The 24,721-nt window shown below is 36.8% G+C and overlaps 1 protein-coding gene across 1 annotated transcript in view; it reads right to left on the bottom strand.

Annotated features, from left to right (window-relative positions):
• CFAP47 (cilia and flagella associated protein 47) overlaps window positions 1-24,721 on the bottom strand; it is a 431,032-nt gene that overhangs the window by 117,110 nt on the left and 289,201 nt on the right. The window contains 3 exon segments of the mRNA XM_082377789.1: window positions 4,882-5,170; window positions 7,383-7,490; window positions 9,048-9,223. Of these exon segments, the coding sequence (XP_082233915.1) occupies window positions 4,882-5,170; window positions 7,383-7,490; window positions 9,048-9,223 (573 nt within the window).

The raw sequence follows: 24,721 nt of genomic DNA, 5'->3' as shown, positions 1-24,721 counted from the left end.
CTTAAGTTCAGCAAAGAGTCATATTCAGAAATAGTTAAAACTTATCCTACAAGCACTACCATACTAGATTTTTGATTAATCAGCTACTTAGTTGTGTGTGTTAGTTCAGATATATTTATCAGTGAAATCAAGAGAGGGACAGAAGCCTATGTGAGTTTTTCCCTAGTGGTTAACCTAATTGCAAACTCTCAGACTTAGAAAAGTAAGCCCTAAAATTTTCTTCTTAAAAATATCTTCTTTAGATGCCTACACATACATAATATATATACTGCATTTTCAAAAGTTCATTCAATTAATACTTTAGGATAAACCAGTTTTGCCTGCAAAGAATGTCAACTAGATGAATTAAAAGAAGAGGAAGATCTGAATTATTCAGGGATAGAAAGGAAAAAAAAAAAATTAAAGGCAAAAAAATAAAAAAGAAAAGGCAAGAAATATCACAAAGGTTAGGGCAATACATTGAAAAGGTTGAAGCGGTCTGAACTCAGTAGCTAAAAGAATGAATTATTGATTTAAGTCTAACCAGAGATAAAGCCTTGGAGATTTACTACAACTTGGAAGGAGAGGCTTAGAGTGACTGAAATGAAGCCCCAGTGTTAAAGTGATTGACAAAAAGGTTTGAGTGGATTACTTACTTGTTTGAGTTCTTTGGTATTTGATAAAGAATTTTGAGTTCAGCCTCTAGGCTAGGATTTTCTAAATCTTTTAAGATGGAGAAGTGACCACTATCCTGCTGATGTGCCAGACTACCTTGAGTAGATGTAACTTCCACCAGAAATGCAAGCAACTAAGTTATCACCAAGAATTAAGACAAAAGGCCTGACCCTGCTAGGAAGCAATGATTTAAAAGATCAGCTGTGTTAAAATTATTTTTGTGAAAGAAAATATCTCTACTATACTTGCCCTTCTTTATGAGAAGGATTACTGGTTTGTCTGTTTTCTTTAATATCTTTGAAAGTCAAGCATACTTCCACAGTATTGCTTCAGGTCATGTATAAGTCAGTAATCATGTAAAAAATTTATTAGCCTCAAAAACTTTTTTCTAAATTACACATATGACTTTGGTGGAGTGAGGTGGTATGATCAGCTGTGTAAATTAAGAAACAAGAAAGAGAAACAAAAATCAATACTTTTGTTTGAGTCAGCATCTTTGTGTGCTAGGTGTATACCAGGTTGATGTTCATGTGATTAACATGTTGCCTTATACACATTAACCATTCTCAGTATGCCTGTTTGGGGAATATTGGTGAAACAGCCCATAGTAAACAGGGTTTATTAGCGCTCACACAATGTTCTTCCCCCAGACAATGACCACATCGATCGATAAAAGGAAATCAGGATGAATTTTTTAATCTGAGTTGGAATCCCCAATAATAGAAATGTACATTTTATTTAAAGAACCCATAGCTTATTATCCATCCCAAAATACATGTCAAACCACTGGGAACCTAACTTGTAGTGTTGGCAAGGTCAAAAGAAATGAACTGAGTCTAAGTGCAGATGTAAGACATGCTTCTTTATTGTACAATGAAGTTTTTTCCTTGTCCTATTACATAGACCCTCAAGGTGTGACCTGCTAGAATAACTTGAGTCTGAAATGTATTAATCTGAGTTACCTCTTTAGAGATTGTGAAAGAAGCTAGAAACTCCATCACAATATAATGAAGGTTTGAAGATCTTAAGTAATCAAAAAGCTACACTGTGAATAATGTAATATTTATTATCAATCCTTATAGAATGACAGAATGAGTGGCACATTTGAGAAGTCAATTATTTTTTCACTAATGTATTTTGCCAGATAACTTTTGAAAAAGAACACTTGCAATTTGGCAAAGTCATTCAATCCTTGTAGAATACAGCACTTGCTCTTCAATAAACTCTGAAAACGACCATGAAAAAAAAATACAAACTTAATTTTAGAACAGAGTTACCTCCTTATTATACATGTGGTTTATCTACAGCAAATATTTTTTATCTCAGGCTGGGTGTCCCTCTGATACTTCATTATCAGTTTTGACATTATCAGTTAATGCACATTTAAGGAGTTCAAATTAATATCAGAATTAACTTTAGCAAAGGAAAAAAACCCAGAAAAGTTGCAGTTCATATGTTCTTTCAATTTAGCAAATGTGACAAAAATATTTCTCTTCCTCCCCCATATATATATAAAAGAAATCACCCATTTCATTGGAAAAATGTATAATACTATATTAACTTAGATTTTTAACTCTAGTTCTACCACTGACTAATCATGTGGTTTAAATATTTTAGCCTCTCTGGCTTCAAATTCCTTTTCTATAAATATATGTCAGAGGCATGTGGTGAAAACTGAGGTAGTGTATACAACCAAGCAATAACTCAATTCCTTTATTTCCACCTAAAATTTACTGAAAAATGCATCTCCCCTGGTTTCAAGGAAAAAAAGATAAACACGGTTGGATGGAACTTAACTGTAGCAAACCTACTGGTTTAGTGTAATGGGATATATAAATAATATGTTAAACATATCAGCTTTTGAAACTTAAAAACATTTTATTACAAGCAAGTGTCATCAGGAGTACCAATTCCCCTGTTTGAGCTTACACTAGATCCTAGTTCAAGAGGGAAAGATATTCTTGCGACAGGTAAACTGAAATATGGACAGGATATTAGATGATGGAGGAGACTAATATGCTCTTATGAAATATAATCTAAAGTATTTACTGTTAAAATAGCATTTACAATTTACCTTTAAATTGAACAGTAAGAAATGTAAGAGAGAAAAGAGAGGAAAAAATGTAACAAATTGTTACTATAAGAACCAAGATAGAAGGTATAACTTTGTGCATTGTATTATTCTTTCCACTTCTGTATCTTTTTGAAATTTCTCATAATATATAGATGGAGGACAGTAAATTTTTAATATCATTATTTGCCTTGATTATCAATCTATGCTTACTTATTGAAGCATTTACAGGTAATCACCAATATTTAAAAATCCTTACCTATGTAAACATGAATATTACACAACAAAACCAGGAACAAAGTTATATATACATATCTATATAAAGTATATACATATATATATGATATACTTTACATTTATTATCATTACCATTAATGTATGTTCCTATTTGTTCTATAACATATAATAGTATTTTTCTCACCTGTAAATTTATTTTTGAGCTGTTTCCAAATATTAAATTAATTGCATATTCTGTGGTCAATAATATTTGATAAGTGTACGAAAGAATGAATGGACTAGAAAACCATGGTTGGAAATGTTAAAGCCGAGACCATCTTTTTCATTATGCAACGTAAGATGGCATCTGTAATACAATGCATTTGTTTTCCCTTGTACCACAGTTTACATTCTCTGTAAAAGTAGTGATACGAAGGATATTAAAACATCACTAATGAGTAATTTCTGTTAAATGTAAACTATAGCCTGAACATCGTATTCTGTTTAATTTATGGAAAATATGGTGTTAAGTAATACAAACATACATGTATATTTTAAAATAATGTTTCTAAGATTACACTATATACACCAATATTAGCAATGCAATACTTAGCGATATCTGATTTGACACACCATGGCAGTTAAGAACTAATTTCATATCATGATATTAGTTGGCAACCAGTGAGTGACAAGAGACAGGTATTAAAATATAAATAAAGAAATCACATTGTAGATTCGTTAAACAATCACCAAACAGCAAATAGTAAAAGGCTTTTTCTAAATACCACGATTTACTGTGAGGTCCTCTGAAGAAAATAATCTATTGCAATTATCATTTCGAAGTTTACTTGAAAGCAAGGTTTTGGCATTCACTATACATATTTGGTATCGTAGGCTTTGGAAATACAGACAGGGATGCGGAACCTTCAGATCTTGTTTTGCTACTTGGGGGAAGATAAAGTGATTGAGGCCCATTGACTGGCTCTAGTCTCTCCCAGGAATGAAGGAATGAGAAAATGAGGCAGAGAAAAAGAGAGAGGGGCAGAGCTGTCAGCACTGTCTGTGGGGAGGGGGTGATGGGTAGGAACTAAGGAAAAGCTAAAAAGAACTGGCGTCCTGGGACCTGGACACATAGAATAACCATTGAGTCAAATCATATTCCTAAAATGCACCACTTTGGTGGGGACGTTGATAGCTGGGGAGACGCAAGAGGGAGGGTGGGTCTCCTCTGTGGACTCTTCTCACTCCTCTACACTCAAGGGTCAGTGAGGCTGGGGGTTTTCTACTTTTCTATATACACAGACCTCCCCCCATATACTCCCCAAATTTCAGTTATCATTTTGGTGCAGATGATCCCCCAAGTCTTCATTTCTAGCTTAATATTCTACCCTGAATTTCAGAGCCACATAGCCAATTGCCTAAGAATATTCCCTGAATTTATGTTCCTTTGAGATACTCTCCAAACTGTACATATCTTAATCAGTGTTCTTCAAGTGTGGTCTTTCGCCAGCTGCAGCAGCAGCAGCAAGAGAACTTTTTAGAAAAGCAAATTCTCTGTGCCCCATATACACTACCAAACGTAAAACAGATAGCTAGTGGGAAGCAGCCGCATAGCGCAGGGAGATCAGCTCGGTGCTTTGTGACCACCTAGACGGGTGGGCTAGGGAGGGTGGGAGGGAGACTGAGGCAGGATGTATATAGGAAATCTCTGTACCTTCTGCTTAATTTTGCTGTGAACCTAAACTGCTCTAAACAATTGTTTCTTTAAAAAAAAAAAAAAGACCACTTCAATTAAAATCAGAAAAAAATAATTATATTATTGGGAAACTAACTATTGCAAAAACTGGTTACCAAAGCAGTCAGAAATAAAGCACAACCAATTTATTTAGGGTTCAGTGAAAATGAGCATGAATCTAGCATATATAATTTCAAACATTTACATGAACATGATACTGATTTTCTTGATAAATTAAAATTGGCAATGTATACGTTATATTTAAAAGTTTTAGCATTTGAAACCTTATTAATAATTCAATTGCTAATACTCCATGGTGTCCCAAAATCAGAACTGGAAAATGTTCTAGTAGTGGTAGATTACTCGGCTTTCTGAATATACTTACTGGTGATCTGTTAACCTCCAGGACAAAATTATCAGGATTACTGTTTGTTGCTTGCAATTCTAAGGTTTCGTGTGTAGGATTATCTAAAGGAATTATCTGAGTGACAAACCTGGAAGGAAGAACAAAGCTAGTAAAGTTGTTCAATGATAATTTCACAAACTTGATGACTATTATGGGTTGAACTGCATCCCCCAAAAAGATATAGTAAAGTTCTAACGCCCAGTACCTCAGAATGTGACCTTATTTGGAAACAGGGTCATTGCAGAGTAGTAATTAGTTGTAATTAGTTAAGTTGTGGTCACACTGGAGTAGGGTGGCCCTTAATCCAACGTGACTGGTGTCCTTATGAGAAGATGATGTGAAGACACATGAGAAGGCTATACGAGAAGGGAGGTAGAGATTGCAATGATACATCTACAACTCAAGGAACACCAAAGATTGCTGGCAAGCACCAGAAGCCAGAAGAGCCAAGGAAGGATTCTCCCTTTCGGGTTTCAGAGGGAGCATGGTCCTGCTGAAACCCTGATTTCAAACTTCTAGCCACTCTAACAAGTGTGAAACAATATCTCAGTGTTTCCATATTGAAAGAGACCCCAACTACACAGAAAAATGTACGAAAATAGAGCCACACCAATGCATATCATTACGAATTTTAAGGACATTAGGTACAATTAAAGACCATGCAAACTTCGGAAGAGGAAAAAGATCCACAAGACTGGTTAGAAATACAGTACCTATCAAACATCTTTTAATATTATGCAACTTTAAATTATACACAGTATGACTTAGATAAAAAGTAGTTGTTTTAGAAAAATGTTAAAGAACAACAAGAACTTGAAAGAAAAAAGGCTAGCACTTTTAGGTAGAATGAAAAGAAACATGACTGTAAAATTGGTTGAGCCAAATATTTTCACAACACTGACTTACATTTATTAACAATTGTATATATATCTAGTTTATAGTTTTATATATATATATATATATAGTTTTCATATATTGGTATATATTTAAAACAAGAAAAACTTAAATCTAGAAATAAATTTGTAAATAACTTGTAGCAGACACTGTCGGTGCTCCACCTAGTTTCTTGCCCCCATCCCCCAACTTCCGCATGCTTGCTGTTCATCTTCCAGCTGAGACTTTCAGATGATTGCCTTGGGATCCTGAAGTCCTCAGCCCTAGAGCAGAAGTGCCTGGGAGTTTATAGCTCATCCAGACGAAGCTTATACTGACTACTATGGGAGTTCAAAAGCCCAGAGTCTTGGCATCGAGACAAGACAAACTCTGAAATGTGATTTATGCTCCAAAGCTCTCCACAGGAACAGATAAAGTCTGGGACTGTACCTGCAATCACATCCTTGCTTAGCTTCTTCCCTTTGCTTATTCTGCTTCCCTCGTTCTCTTACTAATTTTTCTTACTGGGATCACACCTCCTTAATAAATCACTTGCAGTGATGTTTTGGCTCAAGATCTGGCACTGGGAGAATTGAACACTCTTTTGGTGTGCTGAGGGAGAGACATTAATGAGAAGGCACTGATTTGCCCACTGGTACACATACTCTTTAAAAGCAGGAAATGTGACTTGATTACCCCTATGCATCAGCGCCAAACTTGACGCCAGACATGTACTAGGAACTCAATCACCTAAATATAAAGGTCATATTTCAAGGGCATATGGTATTAACCAAATGACCAAGTATACTCAATTGCCCAATGCTTACCCTCTGCTTTGCCTTGACCAAACTTTAGTCAGCTTTCTATCTTTCCCATAGGCCCCTGAACTCTGCTTGTCCCCAAGCCTGAGCAAGCACCAAAAAAGTAAAATGTGCCTCCCTTCTGGGCTTCTCTTGGGAATCAACTGACCACGGCAGAACCCTTTTTCCTATCAGTCCCCACCGGTCATTTTCCCTTCCTTGTCCAGCTTTCCCTCCAAAGATTCTGCTTATTTCTGCTTGCCCCTCCTTTAGCCTATAAAAGAAAAAGCTTGCTCGGTTTGATATTGAGTAGCTTGTAGATTTCTGAGAGGGGAATGATCTCCAAATTGCAATAGTACCCCGCCAACTATTTCAATAGTCCCTTTTCCTCCCTTGCGATAATCATTTTGAATAAAAGCCTCTCCTTACTAAGTCCTGACTTGTTTTTCTTTTCACACAAGTTTTCCACAAGGTCGTTTAAATATCAAACCTCCCTGGAGAAGAAAATCAATTACTAAAAACATATTTATGTCTTATTTTAAAATACTAAATGCATTATAACAATATTATTTTAGATAAACTTTTTTTTCTTCCATGAAATAATTTTATTTATTAAATAGAACTTACTTTCCAAGGTCACAATGTATTTCTGGCATTATGGTTGGTTTTGGTATGTCAGTAGTTACTTTCAGTAAATACCAGAACTCTAGAGCTGTATCAGGCTGAAAAATAATGCTGGTGGAGAGAAATATACAAAATCTTGTCAGCAATTTAGTTTGTATGTAAAATAAATTTGGCAGAAAAAATAAATGCCAGATAGGTGGCTCCAAATACAACATTTGACAATTGTTCTGTGATACAGCTTACTCTTGTAGATCTATTTAAATTTTTTTCATTTTTGGTGAGAAAATCACTTTGTATTCAAGACGAAGTATTATCATTAATATCTGTTTAATAAATGCCTGTTGAATCAATGAAAAATGCTTAAACATAGGTGATTCAAATATCTTGCAGGAGCTAGAACAAGTAAAGTCCTGCATTTGAACTGTGGTTAAACCAAATGTAGTTTGTTGAATCGAACACACGTGCGTTTTCATATGAAGGTTATCAAGTGACATGCAGCTCTGGAGAGCTTCCTTTATCATCAGCACGTGCTCATCTTTGGGGAGACAGAGAGTGTGTGACAGTCTAATAGTAAAACTAGGCTGGTATCCCAGCTCTGTCATCTTTTATTTGTACAGCCTTGAACAAGTCACTTAACTTTTTGAATTTCAATTTCATCATTTATAAAATGGGAACACTTATGGTTACTGTGAGAATTTTAGGTGTGTACGTATGTAAAATACATGCTCCAGTGATGACAACAGAGAAAGCAGTCAGTAAGTATCAGCCCAAAGTGTGTCTTTTAATGTATGCTGACAAAGAAAATCCAAGATTCAGTCTGTGTTCACAAAGCCTCTATAGTCACAATGCAGAGAGGAGACGAGAACACGTTTCTAATGGTAATCTAGCAAAATAGTGTCTTTTATATACATTATGGTCTTAATTTTCATGTTTCACATTATAAAAATGTTTATCCTTTAAAATTTCACAAATATATTTATTTATTCATCATTCATTAAAATAAGAATTATTCTAACTCTGAAAGAGCATATAAACTAGCAAAAGACATCTTCATGGAGTAATGGAATGCATTGTACACACCAATACTAAGTACAGTCTTTAAAACTATAACAAATAAATTGGATATTACTGTTAAAACAAAGAAAGTTGATTATTTTACTATAGACTGAGTTAATCGTGAGCATAGAAGCTATGTGTTTCTGTGTGAGAATACACAGTGCAAAGTTTTTCATAATTATGCTATAAGAACACTCGTCATTGCACTGTTAATATATGTGTGTGTATGGGTGTATGTGATTTTCATTTAATTGAGAATATAAGATATAAGTGAATTTTTATCATGAAAATTGAAAGTTTAACCCCTAGTTCTTACAGAATCATTTTCACTTGGTACAACCCAGAAAAATACGGTTAACAAAAAGCGAAGTGAAAGAGAGTATATAAGGGGCAATTTAGGAATTATTTAACTTGATATTCTAATAAATAATATCTTTGCATTAAAGAAAACAATGGTAATTCTAAATTAGTACATTTTGCCAATGAATGGTATTAAACAAAGCTAAAACTATGAGCAAGTGTAATCTCAATGATTATACCATGCAAAGAAATAATTTTAAAGGTTAATTTCAAAGGATCAACAATAAGTATAATGCCACACTCAAACCATACCTTTCTTCTCTATAGCCTGTAGTCGCTGGAGAATACCGTACAACACAGTTGAGAGAATCTAGTGGAAATAGTACAAGTTCCTTGAGTCCACTAACGGCAGCGCTCGATAACTGCACATCTAAGTGAATAAGTTTCTCTTTTGGATTAAAGAGACGTATTTCAATACAAACACTCTCCTAGAATTACATAAGAAATATAAAATTAGCTCTTAGCGTCAGCACAGGGTCATTGGCCTATGGAAGCCGATAAAACAATGGCCAAATGTATAAAAGTTTATTTTTTCCTTGACCCACTACTGAATGTACCTCACTCTCTTTTAAACTCTTATATATTTTCTTCGTTTAGCCTTGCTAAATGGTGACAATATTTTTTTCAGCAACAAATAGTCCAAGAGATCCACCTAGCTAAATGCTAAGGAAACTGCAAAATTACATTTAAAATATATTTGTCTTCAGTACCATTATTATTATGAGGTCTGTCTGTCAATGTTTCTTCTTGCTGTGGTACTCAGACTTATCATCCGTAGAGGTTGCTAAAATATAGATTACTGGCCCTCTTCCTCAAAGATTCTGATTCAGTACATCTGGGATGGGGCCCGAAAATTTATCTTTCTAAAAAGCTGTGGCTGCTGCTGCTGATTCCAAGTAGCTCTGTACATTAGTATCAAGTTCTAGAGACAATCTGAACTAAGAAGTCAAATTATGCTGATGACATGATTACCTTCCTGTTTAGATTCCTCCCTTCTGTCTGGTTTCTCCTGTCCTGCCTCCCGAGCTACATCCACTCAGCCATGGAAGGCACACTTCACGTTCCAAGACATTTCCTGATTCTCATTCTGAACCATTCTGGCTAATGACTTATATCTTTTCCTAAAAATTTTATTGAAGTATAGCTGATTTACAATGTTGTGTTAATTTCTGCTGTATGGTAAAGTAATTCAGTTATACATATATTATTTTTCATATTCTTTTCCAGTATGGTTTGTCACAGGATATTGAATATAGTTCCCTGTGCTATACAGTAGGACCTTGTTGTTCATCCATCCTGTATATAATAGTTTGCATCTGCTAATCCCAAACTCCCAATCCATCCCTCTCCCATCCTTCCTCCCCTTGGCAACCACAAGTCTGTTCTCCATGTAGTGACTTATATCTTATCCCATTACAGCCATGATCTCCACTACAGTAAAAGCCATTAATTGAAGCAAATGTGTCAAAGGTGATTAAATAGACAGGACATATCTCAATCTTAACAAAGACCAATTGTCTATAATGCCTTAACCTAATTAAATGGAGAATGTTGGACATTTTAGTCATAATTTAAAGTTGGGTAATGGATGTACTTTGGGACATGGAGCTATTTTGAAATTTATCAAGTCACATTACAGGAGCTGGTGGGGACAGGTGGTGATGGGGAGAGAGTTATTCACACAATGTATCTTCAAGATAGACATTACAGCTTTGTCCATGAAAAAGCATTTGCTTCATTACCTCTGTATAAATAAATGAGTGGATAAGTATTATACTTTAGGGGGATGGAAAAAGCATTTAGTGTGGTGAACATCATCTGGCAAGGAAAGATGGAAATCAAGGATATACACAAGGATATAATTACTAGATGAGAGTAGATATCATTTACTACAAATCAGATTTAATTATGAATGCAATTGAAAATGGCCATCTACAATAGTTTCAGGAGATATTAGAATCATGGATTCCTAAAATAAATGGCCATTAAATTCCTACAGTAAAATACCCATGCTCATAATTATAAAGAAGGAAAAATAAGATATAACATGCAAAAAACTCAACAGTGGCATTACATCACAAAATTTACTATTTCTTAGGCAACCTGAGATATTTTATAAGACTGTTACAGAACAGAGCCTCCTAGGAAGTTTCTGAGGGTCAAGCAAATCAACAACTAACCCAAAGGAATATGCCATGATAACAAATACCAACCACCATATATTAGCCTAGAAACTTTGCCCAGGTCTTTGGACAGAAAATTGAAATGAGACATCTTGGACTAGATATGTGTCCTGGTCTGTTACTCAGATATTCTTCAGAGAAAGTGTCAGTTTAAGACGCTGTTATAGCTTTTTTTTTTTTTTTAATTTTTGGCTGCGTTGGGTCTTCGTTGCTGCACACGGGCTTTCTCTAGTTGCGGTGAGCGGGGGCTACTCTTTGTTGCGGTGCGTGGGCTTCTCATTGTGGTGGCTTCTCTTGTTCCGAAGCACGGGCTCTAGGCACACGGGCTTCAGTAGTTGCGGCACGTGGGCTCAGTAGTTGTGGCTCACAGGCTCTAGAGCGCAGGCTCAGTAGTTGTGATGCATGGGCTTTGTTGCTCCGTGGCATGTGGGATCTTCCCGGACCAGGGCTCGAACCCGTGTCCCCTGCATTGGCAGGCAGATTCTTAACCACTGCGCCACCAAGGAAGTCCTATAGCTTCTTCAAAGTAGTAAAAATGCTAAGATCAAAACCACTGATTATCAGAGTAATTCATTTTTATATCACCATCAGCTCATATACACATACTACTGAAAAGGAAGTTTCACAAAACAGTCCCTACTCTTACCACATGTGATTTCTATGATCTATTCTATTCTACTCTATTCTAGTCATCTCTTTAAAAAATAATGCTCACTTTGACCCAGTCACATTTTGAGACCTGTACATTGAAAAACTCTGGTCTAAAAAGGAAAAAAAGTCCTGGAATATGGAATTGCTTTATGTCTTATCACATGTAAACTATGAACACAAAATAAAACAAAACCACTTTAAAGCTACTGTTTCCTCTGTGAACTACAAGCCATATAACAGAAGCATGCTTTGTGTTACAAATGTGTGATGACATTCTACACAGTTGGCCAAATCTCTTGGGAAATGTGGATGGCAGCTAAGGGGCACCTCTGTCACAGCTCCTCCTTGACACATCCATTGCAAGTATCACTACCTGATCATTTCACTCTTATCCAGTAGGACTGGATGCCCCCTTAAAATTCTTCACAGAGCAGCCTTCCAGAGAGCAATCATCAACTGCTTACCAGCACTAAATACCACGACAACCTCTGGAGAATCCCTGCAACCAAATTCTTTGGCGTCTTGAAAATAGCAACAGACTCAATAGAAATGAATATTTCATTATACTAGAATGACTGAAGTTTCCAATTAATTGTTCTGTACTCCTACCATGGTAAAATACATGTCAAATTTAACTACAATATTATAAAAAATAATTTCTAACTTTCATTATGGTTTGAATATCATTTTCTTCAAAGTTTAAACAGATAAAAATCCCTAAATGATACCTTTCATATATGGTATTATATAAATAATTTCTATTAAATACCCATCTGCCAAAATAATGTCAAAATTAATTTGGAAAAGATTAATTTTACAACTAGATTTCTTAAGGCCATAATAATTAGATATTTCTTTAAATATCTGATGCATTCAGTAAGTTAAAGAAAAGAAATTTTTGTCATTCACCATTTTACAAGATGATCAAAATTTGTAAATTTATTCTTGGAACACCTCCTTTGTGTTATCTACGTAATCCAGAAATACATAACTATTTTGAGTAAATAACATACAAAACAAAATGTATAAAAAATTACTCTGCAAAAATGGTTAATAGTCTTGTTGCCTAAGGTATCCTACCACCCCCATTCCATATTTTGATAAATAACTTATTCAATAGGAAGTACAAAGTCAGTTAAATTTCTGTGAACTTGATATATTAAAAAAGTTTGAAATAATGGGCTAGTATATATCTTGCCAATGGCATTTTATTCCACTTTGATGAGTGGATTTTTTTCAGTTTATGTTTAGAATTAAATATAAATCAGTTTCGACTGATTTTTTTTTTTTGAAAAATAGTAAAATAGTAATGACTGTATATGGTGACTTCAAAAGTTGTCTTTCATCTTCACATGGCCTCTTTTAGGTTCAATGATAGAGAGTATTCCTTCATAAGTTGTCTAGTATTTTTCTCTTGATTGTACTTAAGGAATATTTTAGCTAACATAATGACTGTTTAGAGAAACTGCTTCCATTTTTCACAATCCTTTGTAGAGAGACCAAATTGGGTATATTTAATCCTGTGGAATATAGGTAAAGATTTTAAAGCATGAGAACATTCATAAGATGCTGAAATTTAGACTACTGAAAAAGTTCAAATACTCAGAGAAGTCTGGAATACTATTTTAAAATATGTACAAACAATTGTACTGAATTTTGTTAAGTTATAAACCTTTTCAGAGGGAATTTGACTATCTGTGTTCATCTTAAAACAAATATAAAATATTTTCGGCATCTAAATACATGCTATATGTTTATTATTTTCTTAAAATAGAAGAAACATTCTGAGAGATTTAAAAACATAAATTAGATCAGGTCATTCCCTTCTTCACACCCTCTAGTGGCTTCTAATTGCACAAGGAATAAAAACTCTCATCTTGCCTTTTGAGATCTTACAAGGTGGTGTCCTATAGACCCCTCTGATCGCAAATCATACCTTTACCACTTCTGTCCAAGCTTCAGCCTCACAAGCCTCTTTTCTGTTCCTGGAGTGCCTGGGCTCCTTCCTGGTAGGTCCCTTCCCACCAAGCTGATTTTGTCCCGAGGGCTTATACGTTGGTTAGTCTCTCTACCTGGTTGTACTGCTTCAGTCTTTGTGTCATCCTCAATGAAACCCTGGACTATTTTCGTTTGTGGAATTATCACTGTCTAAATTCACCTTGTCCATTTATTGTCATGGTAATTGGTTCACCTGGTGAACTAAACTTAGTGGAGTGTAATCTGAAAACGGTTTCTCTCCCCCACTCCTGCTCTCCAAACCAGGCAGGATCTCCCTTTCCCCACTCCTGTTGTTATCTTAGGATGGTTCACAATGCTAGAGCAGTCTCACTGTCAGATATGTAAAGAAATACAAAATCAATCAACACTTTCATCTCACATCCAACGAATACTTTTCCTGATTTCTCTCCCTGGCACACCGTCCCCACTTCCAGGACTATCTAGTGATTTTTCAGACTGCCTGTGAAGAAGAAGGTACACATGATCTGTTCTTTTCAATTCCCTGCTCTGACTTCCTCTCCTCCTGCAATCACTGTGCTAATATGGATCCTTCAGGTTACAGGATGTAGATGGGATGAGAGGTAAAAGAACAAAGGCCATTTGTTTAATTGATGCTGGGTGATCTTCTCCAGCTGACTTGCTAGGTCCCTCTTTCTTACTCTTTCTAGCATTACCCCCATGTAGACTCTTCTGGGTTCTTCTCACTCTAGTAGAATGTACCTTGAGGCAGATTCTTTTAAAACAGTCTAAGCCCAGTCTCCTTCCAGAGAGTAAAATCCATTTTGATCCAGAAGGTCTTATCATGTGTCAGTGGAAGGGTAGCTGCTTTCACTCTAGCCATTTTCCCTTTACGTACGGTCCAATCTGTGGGCAGGAACTCACCAAAATCTAATGGGCATTAAACTGTCAGTTTCCACTCCTTAAAGAAAACACCACCACTCTCTTTGTGTTCTGGCCGTGGCATACACAGGCTAGAAAGTGGATGATAGGCTAAAGATTTCTCATCTCCCTAGACACAGCAGAAATATCATTTCTCCAGCAAAATTCTGTGCTCCCCTTCATAATATAAAGATATCATTGGGTAGCAGCTATCCAATCAGAGGTTACACTTCCCAGACCCTCCTGCACCCAGGCATAGCTGTGTGACTAGATCACCCCAATAGTATGTGAGTGGAAGTGATGTGTGCCACTTCTATGTGACTAGCGGGAATTCTCTCCTCTCTTTTCTCTTTCTCCACCTATGTGCAAGAACCTTTGAGTCCCTAAAGGATGATGGATTCACCATATGGGAGGAGTCTGAATCCTGGGATCTCAACATGGAGGACGCCAGCCACTAACCAGGAACAAATGAACCAGACTGTTACAATTATTAAAAACTTTGATTGTGTTAAACCATTGAAATTCTGGAGTTTGTTATATCAGCTAGAGATGCCCTAACTTATACATTTAGTGAGTCCTAAATAAATGGCAAAACCTTTCACAGCATGGAGAAAGAATTATCTATAGTTCTCAGGTTTGTATTTTACTTGAAAATCTAAGACAACAGAAAAACTTCACATAGAGTATCCCATTTCAATTTTATTTTTGTTTCCTCTCTAACTCAACTAAAATATTAGCTCCATGCAAACAGGAGCCTTATTTGTATTGTTCATCACTTTCCTCAGCATCTAGAATAGTGCCAGGGATACCAGAGACAATAAATATTCATTAAATAAGAAAATGTGCAATTTGTAAGAGGCTTTAATGTTTGTATATAAATCTAGTTGTTAATATGTCTAATATTCTGGATAATCACAACACTGAACTAAATAATACAGCAAAAACACTGATAAAATCTGACTCAGGAGGAGTTTAAAAATATCAAGTTAACTCAAGCTGACCTCTTTCATGAAAGTTATTGGGAAAGAACAGCTGCCTCAGATGGGAGAAAGACATTGGGTTAACTTTATCAGTTGGTTGCTGGTTCACACCTTCTCTGAACAGGAAAAATTTAATTCACTGAGTATTTGTACTGAAAACTTCATCAATTCCTATTCTTAATGGGTCAGAGAAAATGAAGATTATTATTATTTTTGCCCATAAATGCCTAATTGAGTCAATGACAATTCAATATGCACTAGCAGGAAGTATTTTTCACCATATCCTCTCCTAGAAGATAATCATGAGTTCATTATAAAAGGATTATTTCTGAGGTCCAAAACCACAATAATATTAATTTAAATAAGGCATATTATTGAGGAATTTTAATTTTATTCAACTTGAAAACATTATCAAGTCAATAAATAAATTGTACCAAAGGGGATTTTGAAGTGTACCATGCAATTCAGAAGAAGTGATAACTATAGTCTGTCCTAGTAATTTTTCTAAATTGAAAAGTCAGTGCTAGCAGTTCAGGACTCAGAGGAATCAGGTAGACAGCTGTAAACTACAAGCACAATTGTCATGCCTCTGCTACCGCCATCTACATGTCACTGTGTCTATGGAAGTCATGCCTCACATCCCCCCTCACCAACTCCAGTCCTTCGCCATCCAATCTGAGGCATACAGATTGCAGAGGTGCAATCAAAGTGGGAGATAATTCCAGACTGGGAGTGATGTGGGGTGAGGATGCATTGATAGGCACTGAGGAGTTGTGAAAAAGCCAGAAACTCCTGCAGAGTCTATAGGTTTGTTCACGTGTATTCAGACATTTCCCACAACCTTGAAGGGGGAAAAACTACGAAAAGCAGTGACAAATAGAAACATGTCTAATTACAGGGATAAATATCTAGGAAGTACCCTCCTGCTTAGCCTGTTTAATATAGGCTCTCCCTCTCAAGATATAGATATAGAGGGGACCTTCAAGATGGCAGAGGAGTAAGACATGGAGATCACCTTCCTCCCCACAAATACATCAGAAATACATCTACATGTGGAACAACTCCTACAGAACACCTACTGAACGCTGGCAGAAGACCTCAGACCTCCCAAAAGGCAAGAAACTCCCCACGTACCTGGGTAGGGCAAAAGAAAAAAGAAAGAACAGAGACAAAAGAATAGGGACGGGACCTGCACCAGTGGGAGGGAGCTGTGAAGGAGGAAAGGTTTCCACACACCAGGAAGCCCCTTTGCCGGCAGAGACTGGGGGTGGCGGAGGGGGGAGCTTCGGAGCCACGGAGGAGAGCGCAGCCACAGGGGTGCGGAGGGCAAAGCGGAGAGATTCCCGCACAGAGGATCAGTGCCGACCAGCACTCACCAGCCCGAGAGGCTTGTCTGCTCCCCGGCCGGGGCAGGCGGGGGCTGGGAGCTGAGGCTCAGGCTCCGGAGGTCAGATCCCAGGTAGACGACGGGGGTTGGCTGCGTGAACACAGCCTGAAGGGGGCTAGTGCGCCACAGCTAGCCGGGAGGGAGTCCGGGAAAAAGTCTGCAGCTGCCGAAGAGGCAAGAGACCACAGTTTCGGGGTGTGCGAGGAGAGGGGATTCCTTCCTCGTGTGCCCACAGAAGGCAGAGCACCACCTAAACAAGCTCCAGAGATGGGCACAAGCAGCGGCTATCAGCTCAGACCCCGGGGACCAGCATGAACCTCTAAGGCTGCTACCGCTGCCACCAAGAATCCGGTGTGCGAGCACAGGTCACAACCCACACCCTTCCCAGGAGCCTGTGCAGCCCGCCACTGCCAGGGTCCCATGATCCAGGGACAACTTCCCCGGGAGAACACATGGCACGCCTCAGGCTGTGGCAACATCACGCTGCCCTCTGACGCTACAGGCTTGCCCCGCACTTCAATTATGACCACCGCAGCCCTCCCTCTCCCCAGCCTCTGAGCAACAGAGCCCGAATCAGCTGCTGCTTTAACCGCCTCCTATCTGGGTGTGGAGCAGATGCCCTCAGGCGACCTACACGTAGGGTGGGGCCAAATCCAAAGCTGAACCCCAGGAGCTGTTCGAACAAAGAAGGGAAAGGGAAATCTCTCCCAGCAGCCTCAGGAGCAGAGGATTAAATCTCCACAATCAAATTGATGAACCCTGCATCTGTGGAATACCTGAATAGACAACAAATGTTCCCAAAATTGGGGTGGTGGACTTGGGGGCAACTGTAGACTTGGGGTTTGCTGCCTGTGACTGATTTGTTTCTGATTTTTATCTTTATCTTAGTTTAGTTTTTAGTGCTTGTTATCACTGGTGGATTTGTTTAATGGTTTGGTTGCTCTCTTTTTTTTTATTTTGTTATTTTTTAATTTTATTATTACTTTTTAAATTTTATTATTAAAAAAAATTTTTTTTGATTTGATTTGATATTTTTTCTTCCTTTTCTTCTGAACCATGTGGCTGACAGGGTCTTGGTGCTCCAGCCAGGTGTCAAGCCTGAGCCTCTGAGGTGGGAGAGCCGAGTCCAGGACACTAACCACCAGAGACCTCCCGGCCCCACATGATATCAATTGGCGAGAGCTCTCCCAGAGATCTCCATCTCAACACTAAGACCCAGCTCCACCCAACAGCCAGCAAGCTCAAGTGCTGGACTCCCAATGCCAAACAACTAGCAAGACAGGAACACAACCCCACCCATTAGCAGAGAGGCTTCCTAAAATCATAATAAGTTCACAGACACCCCAAAACACACCACTGGAAGTGGCCCTGCCCACCAGAAAGACAAGATCCACTCCCACCCACCAGAACACAGGCACCAGTCACTTCCACCTGGAAGCCTACACAAGTCACTGAACCAACCTTACCCACAGACACGTAGACCAAAGGAACAGAATTGAGAGCCCAGAAATAAACCCATGCATATATGATCAATTATTTGATAAGGGAGCCCTCAGTGGAGGAAAATTTTCTTCGTAATAAATGGTGTTCATCACTCCCAAACTCATACTACGAGGCCATCATCACCCTGATACCAAAACCAGACAAAATGTCACAAAAAAAGAAAACTACAGGCCAATATCACTGATGAACATAGATGCAAAAATCCTCAACAAAATACTAGCAAACATAATCCAACAGCACATTAAGAGGATCATACACCATGATCAAGTGGGGTTTATCCCAGGAATGCAAGGATCCTTCAATATATGCAAATCAATCAATGTGATACACCATATTAACAAACTGAAAGATAAAAATCATATGATCATCTCAATAGATGCAGAAGAAGCTTTTGACAAAATTCAACACCCACTTATGATAAAAACCCTCCAGAAAGTAGGCATAGAGAAGACTTACTTCAACATAATAAAGGCCATATATGACAAACCCACAGCCAACATCATTCTCAATGGTGAAAAACTGAAACCATTTCCTCTAAGATCAGGAACAAGACAAGGTTGTCCACTCTCACCACTATTATTCAACATAGTTTTGGAAGTTTTAGCCACAGCAATCAGAGAAGAAAAAGAAATAAAAGGAATCCAAGACAGAAAAGAAGATGTAAAGCTGTCACTGTTTGCAGATGACATGATACTATCCATAGAGAATCCTAAAGATGCTACCAGAAAACAAGTAGAGCTAATCAATGAATTTGGTAAAGTAGCAGGATACAAAATTAATGCACAGAACTCTCTTGCATTCCTATACACTAGTGATGAAAAATCTGAAAGAGAAATTAGAGAAACACTCCCATTTAGCATTGCAACAAAAAGAATAAAATACCTAGGAATAAACCTACCTAAGGAAACAAAAGACCTGCATGCAGAAAACTATAAGAAACTGATAAAAGAAATTAAAGATGATACAAACAGATGGAGAGATATACCATGTTCTTGGATTGGAATAATCTACATTGTGAAAATGACTATACTACCCAAAGCAATCTACAGATTGAATGCAATCCCTATCAAACTACCAATGGCATTTTTCACAGAACTAGAACAAAAAATTTCACAATTTGTATGGAAACACAAAAGACTCCCAATAGCCAAAGCAATCTTGAGAAAGAAAAACGGAGCTGAAGGAATCAGGCACCCTGACTTCAAACTACACTACAAAGCTACAGTCATCAAGACAGTATGGTACTGGCACAAAAACAGAAATATAGATCAATGGATCAGGATTGAAAGCCCAAAGATAAACCCATGCACATATGGTCACCTTATTTTTGATAAAGGAGGCAAGACTATAAAATGGAGAAAAGACAGCCTCTTCAATAAGTTGTTCTGGGAAAACCAGACAGCTACATGCAAAAGAATGAAATTAGAACACTCCCTAACACCATACACAAAAATGAACTCAAAATGGATTAAAGACCTAAATGTAAGGCCAGACACTATAAAACTCTTAGAGGAAAACATAGGCAGAACACTCTATGACATACATCACAGCAAGATCCTTTTTGACCCACCTCCTAAAGAAATGGAAATAAAAACAAAAATAAACAAATGGAACCTAATGAAACTTAAAAGCTTTTGCACAGCAAAGGAAACCATAAACAAGACAAAAAGACAGCCCTCAGAACGGGAGAAAATATCTGCAAATGAAGCAACTAACAAAGGTTTAATCTCCAAAATTTACAAGCAGCTCATGCAGCTCAATATCAAAAAAACAAACAACCCAATCCAAAAATGGGCAAAGATCTAAACAGACATTTCTCCAAAGAAGATGTACAGGTTGCCAACAAACACATGAAAGGATGCTCAACATCACTGATCATTAGAGAAATGCAAATCAAAACTACAATGAGGTATCACCTCACACAGGTCAGAATGGCCATGATCAAAAATCTAGAAATAATAAATGCTGGAGAGGGTGTGGAGAAAAGGGAACCCTCTTGCACTGTTGGTGGGAATGTAAATTGATACAGCCACTATGGAGAACAGTATGGAGGTTCCTTAAAAAACTAAAAATAGAACTACCATACGACCCAGCAATCCCACTACTGGGCATATACCCTGAGAAAACCATAACTCAAAAAGAGTCATGTACCACAATGTTCATTGCAGCTCTATTTACAATAGCCACGACATGGAAGCAACCTAAGTGTCCATCGACAGATGAATAGATAAAGAAGATGTGGCACATATATACAATGGAATATTACTCAGCCATAAAAAGAAACAAAATTGAGTTATTTATAGTGAGGTGGATGGACCTAGAGTCTGTCGTACAGAGTGAAGTAAGTCAGAAAGAGGAAAACAAATACCGTATGCTAACATATATATATGGAATCTAAAGAAAAATGGTTGTAAAAACTTAGGAGCAGGACAGGAATAGAGACGCAGATGTAGAGAATGGACTTGAGGACTCGGGGAGCGGGAAGGGGAAGCTGGGATGAAGTGAGAGAGTGGCATGGACATATATACACTACCAAATGTAAAACAGATAGCTAGTGGGAAGCAGCTGCATAGCACAGGGAGATCAGCTCGGTGCTTTGTGACCACCTAGAGGGGTGGGATAGGGAGGGTGGGAGGGAGACGCAAGAGGGAGGGGATATGGGGATATATATATATGTATAGCTGATTCACTTTGTTATACAGCAGAAACTAACACAACATTGTAAAGCAATTATACTCCAATAAAGATGTTAAAAAAAAGTTTTAGATATAATGATATATTCATATCTACCTGCATATATGTATCTATCTATATATGGAGAGACAGTATCTATCTTTCTATCTATCTGTGGCACAGCTATATATATATATTTGATTTAACATAAATAGGCCATGAGATTTTTTAAAAATCCTATTTAAGAATTTTTCACAACTTGTCAAGATAAATTCAAAGCAGAATGCTATTTTTTGCTACTTCAACATTTCATGAGGATCAAAAATTTCAATAACATGCACAAATACTCATGATATATTATCTTTAACACAGAAAAAAATAAAGAATATAAAAACCTGAAGGAAAGAAGAAAATACATAAAATGAAAACCTCAAAATACAGTTTTCATAAGATGGAGCCTAAAATTTTAAACTAAAAACTTATTGGAAATGGTTGGCAACTGATACATGTTGTTATATTTGATACCAAGTGGATTAATAGTGTTTTTAACTCTGCTTCTCTCTTACTAACTTATGGAGAGGTTTCTGGGCCTCGCCATTAACAATATAATGAATTTAATTGAAGGTTGATTATAGAATGAAAAAATACGTAAAGAAATGGTCATGCAATTTTCACTGACCAGAGAACAAATATTATGAAGGCTATGACTGACCTAAAATTTAAAGCCTATAAGGTTTTATTCACAAACAAGATTTGTTTTCAGCTCATTGCTGTATACTGAAATTACTGACTGTCAGTGGGAAGACAGTAGATTATGCTCATCATTCTGCCACCCCCAAACTATATGATACACAAGAGATTTTTATGTTCAAAGAAACTGGAATAGCAGCTATTACCCATTAAAATTTCCAAGACAGTAGTAGTCATTTTGTAATGTATAAAAATATCAAATCCCTATGTTGTACACCAAACAAACAAACTCAAAGAGAAAGAGATCAGATTTGTGTTTACGAGAGTCAGAGGGTGGTGGGAGGGGCAAATGGATGTAGGTGGTCAAAAGGTACAAAACTCCAGTTATAAGGTAAATAAGCACTAGGGATGTAATGTACTACCTGACAAAGATAATTAACACTATTGTATGTTTTATAGAAAAGTTGTTAAGAAAGTAAATCCTAAGAGTTCTCATCACAATGAAAAAACTTTTCTTCTCTTTTTTTTTTCTTTAAGGATATGAATATTTATTAAATCCTCAGATTGCCAAGGGTCTCCATGTTTAACAGGAAAAGACAGGGAAAAAATCACGTAGGAAAAGAGCAATTTGTTTGATTACTTATAAAAGCAAAACCTAAAATTTAAAGGCAAATTCACACAACTAGAAATATAAATGCCCAACAATCGTACAGAGAGAACAATGATCAAGGTCATTAATAAGCAAAGAATTAAAAGCTCATACAGGATTCCACTTTCACCTATTATTGTGGGAGTTAGGGTGTTTTGTTTGTTTTTAAGGTTTGTACACTCTGTATGCTTGTTTGCTTTATTTTCAGTTATACAAATCTTTTCTTTTATTTTGCATCTATATGAGATGATAGATGTTCACTAAACTTTCATAATGTATGTAAGTCAAACCATTATCCAGTACACCTTAAACTCATACAGTGCTGTATGTCAATTATATCTCAATAAAACTGGAAGAAAAAAGATTCAAGAAGACATCCTAAATAGTTTACACAAAAGAGAATGGACTACTATCAACCAATTGTTGTTTATTATAAATATAACCTGATTTTTGGAACCTGCTGTAAGAAGTAACCAAATTTATGTGCCTCGAGGATGTAAATATTTCTTACAAAACCCTATTTAAAGAGATTCTAACCATTCATTCATCTCTAGGGAAGGTGTGGAAATTGAGTTGAATGTAACAAAAGCTGAGATACAGATGGAAAATCAGAGAAGACTTAGTGTCTTGAAACCTTCACTGCCACATCTGATGATCTAAGGATTAAGTATAGTATTTCTCAAAAGTTTAGCAAACACAGCAAATGCAGTCAAAAATATTAGGAAACTATATATAGGTGTGGACAGCCATTTTTGTGTACTTCTGAAAGTATTCAGAAAGCATGTTCTTCAAGAAGTGCACAAAGGTTTATTTGATGGGATTATTTAAAACAACCCATACCATCTCCAAAGACTAAATCTTCATGTCCGAAAGTTATAGAGCTAACAAGTTTTCACCTTAGGTAATTACTATTAGAAAGGTGGGAAAACTTAGTAACTTGGCAACATCACTGTCATTGGTAGCCTATTTGGGCAGAGTTACTTGAAAATGACTCCCCTTCTCCACCAACTTCTGTTGAAAGTGCACATTTAATTAGTTCAGCACATCTGCCTGTATTTGCAAAGAGAGCAATCTAGCATCTGATGGTGCTAGGTCTTGCTCCTTATTAGTAAGGAAGCCAATGTCTCCCTTTTTGAGGTGCCACCTCATGGTCCCAATTTCTCCTGGACCCATTTAAAATTTTTTTTTTTCTCCTGTGTCCCAATAAAGAGATAACTATTGTACTCAAGCAAAATTTGCCGCCTCAAAATGTCTCTTTGGCATGTGGATTATTTCAAACTGAAACCAATCAAAGCCCAAAAGACTCAGGAAGGAACTCTGACCTTCCTCCTAACTGCCTAAAAGAATGTAGAGAGAGGACCTATTCCAGGAAGGGAGCTATCACCACAGACTAGTGTGAACTAGGTGTGTAGACAGGAAGAACCTAGCAAAGTCTGTTTGTTAAAATTTCTCTCTGTGTCCCATTGTCTCTGTATGGCCCAGCAAATACTTATTTACCAAACATTTGCTTTTCTATCTTCATGTGAGTGTCCTTCCTCCTCTGAGAAGTCCCAAAACACTACCCTTAACATCCTCTTTTGACTATAGCTAAAGATGCAAGTGGTCTCATAATTAAAGTTATGTCATTTAAAAATAATCTTTAATAAAGATTTGATTCTGCAGTGATAACAGGGTCACGGAAATAGGACATTTCCACTGAGTGAAATGATCCTATCGTCATCCCATTAAATAATTTTCTAGGTAGAAGAGAAAGCTTTTGCAAGTGGCACTTGAGTGCATTTCAATAGTTTAATCATCCATTTTCTATGTCTCAATGGAGATTTACCCAGAGATTAGGTGAGCAAATAATTGATTTACAGACAGAAATAATTTATTTTCTGTTGGAGCGAAAGTTGAAGATTCTAAATAATCATTCTATGAAGAAATTCATCTGCGTATTTAAAAATGAAAATAACCATTATTTATCATAAGTTTAAACATTTGATTTAAATAAATGAGTACCAACAATTGAAAATTAATTAAATCCAAATGTGATTAATAACAATATTGTCCTCATATCTTATTTAAATGAAGACTCAATATTTGACTTTATCAAATAATTCTGGACATGGATTTAGTAATATTTTAATAATTCACATAAGACAATCCTATTCTTTGTCACTATTATTTAAAACCCCAAATCTATGCCAGTTGCTCGAAATATATTTCAGAGTGAAAGGCCTGCTATAGAAACTAGGAAGAATCAATACTGAAAGAGTCCAGAGAGCACAATCCTGCTTTTATCAGATGTGTGAGGAAAGCATGTAGGCTAAGGTTAATTTTGCTCTAGTAAT

The sequence above is a fragment of the Balaenoptera borealis genome (assembly GCF_965194805.1).
Source record: "Balaenoptera borealis genome assembly, chromosome: X".
Lineage (NCBI taxonomy): Eukaryota > Metazoa > Chordata > Mammalia > Artiodactyla > Balaenopteridae > Balaenoptera > Balaenoptera borealis.
The sequence above is the reverse complement of the archived record's forward strand: the minus strand, read 5'-3'. Positions and strand labels throughout refer to the sequence as shown.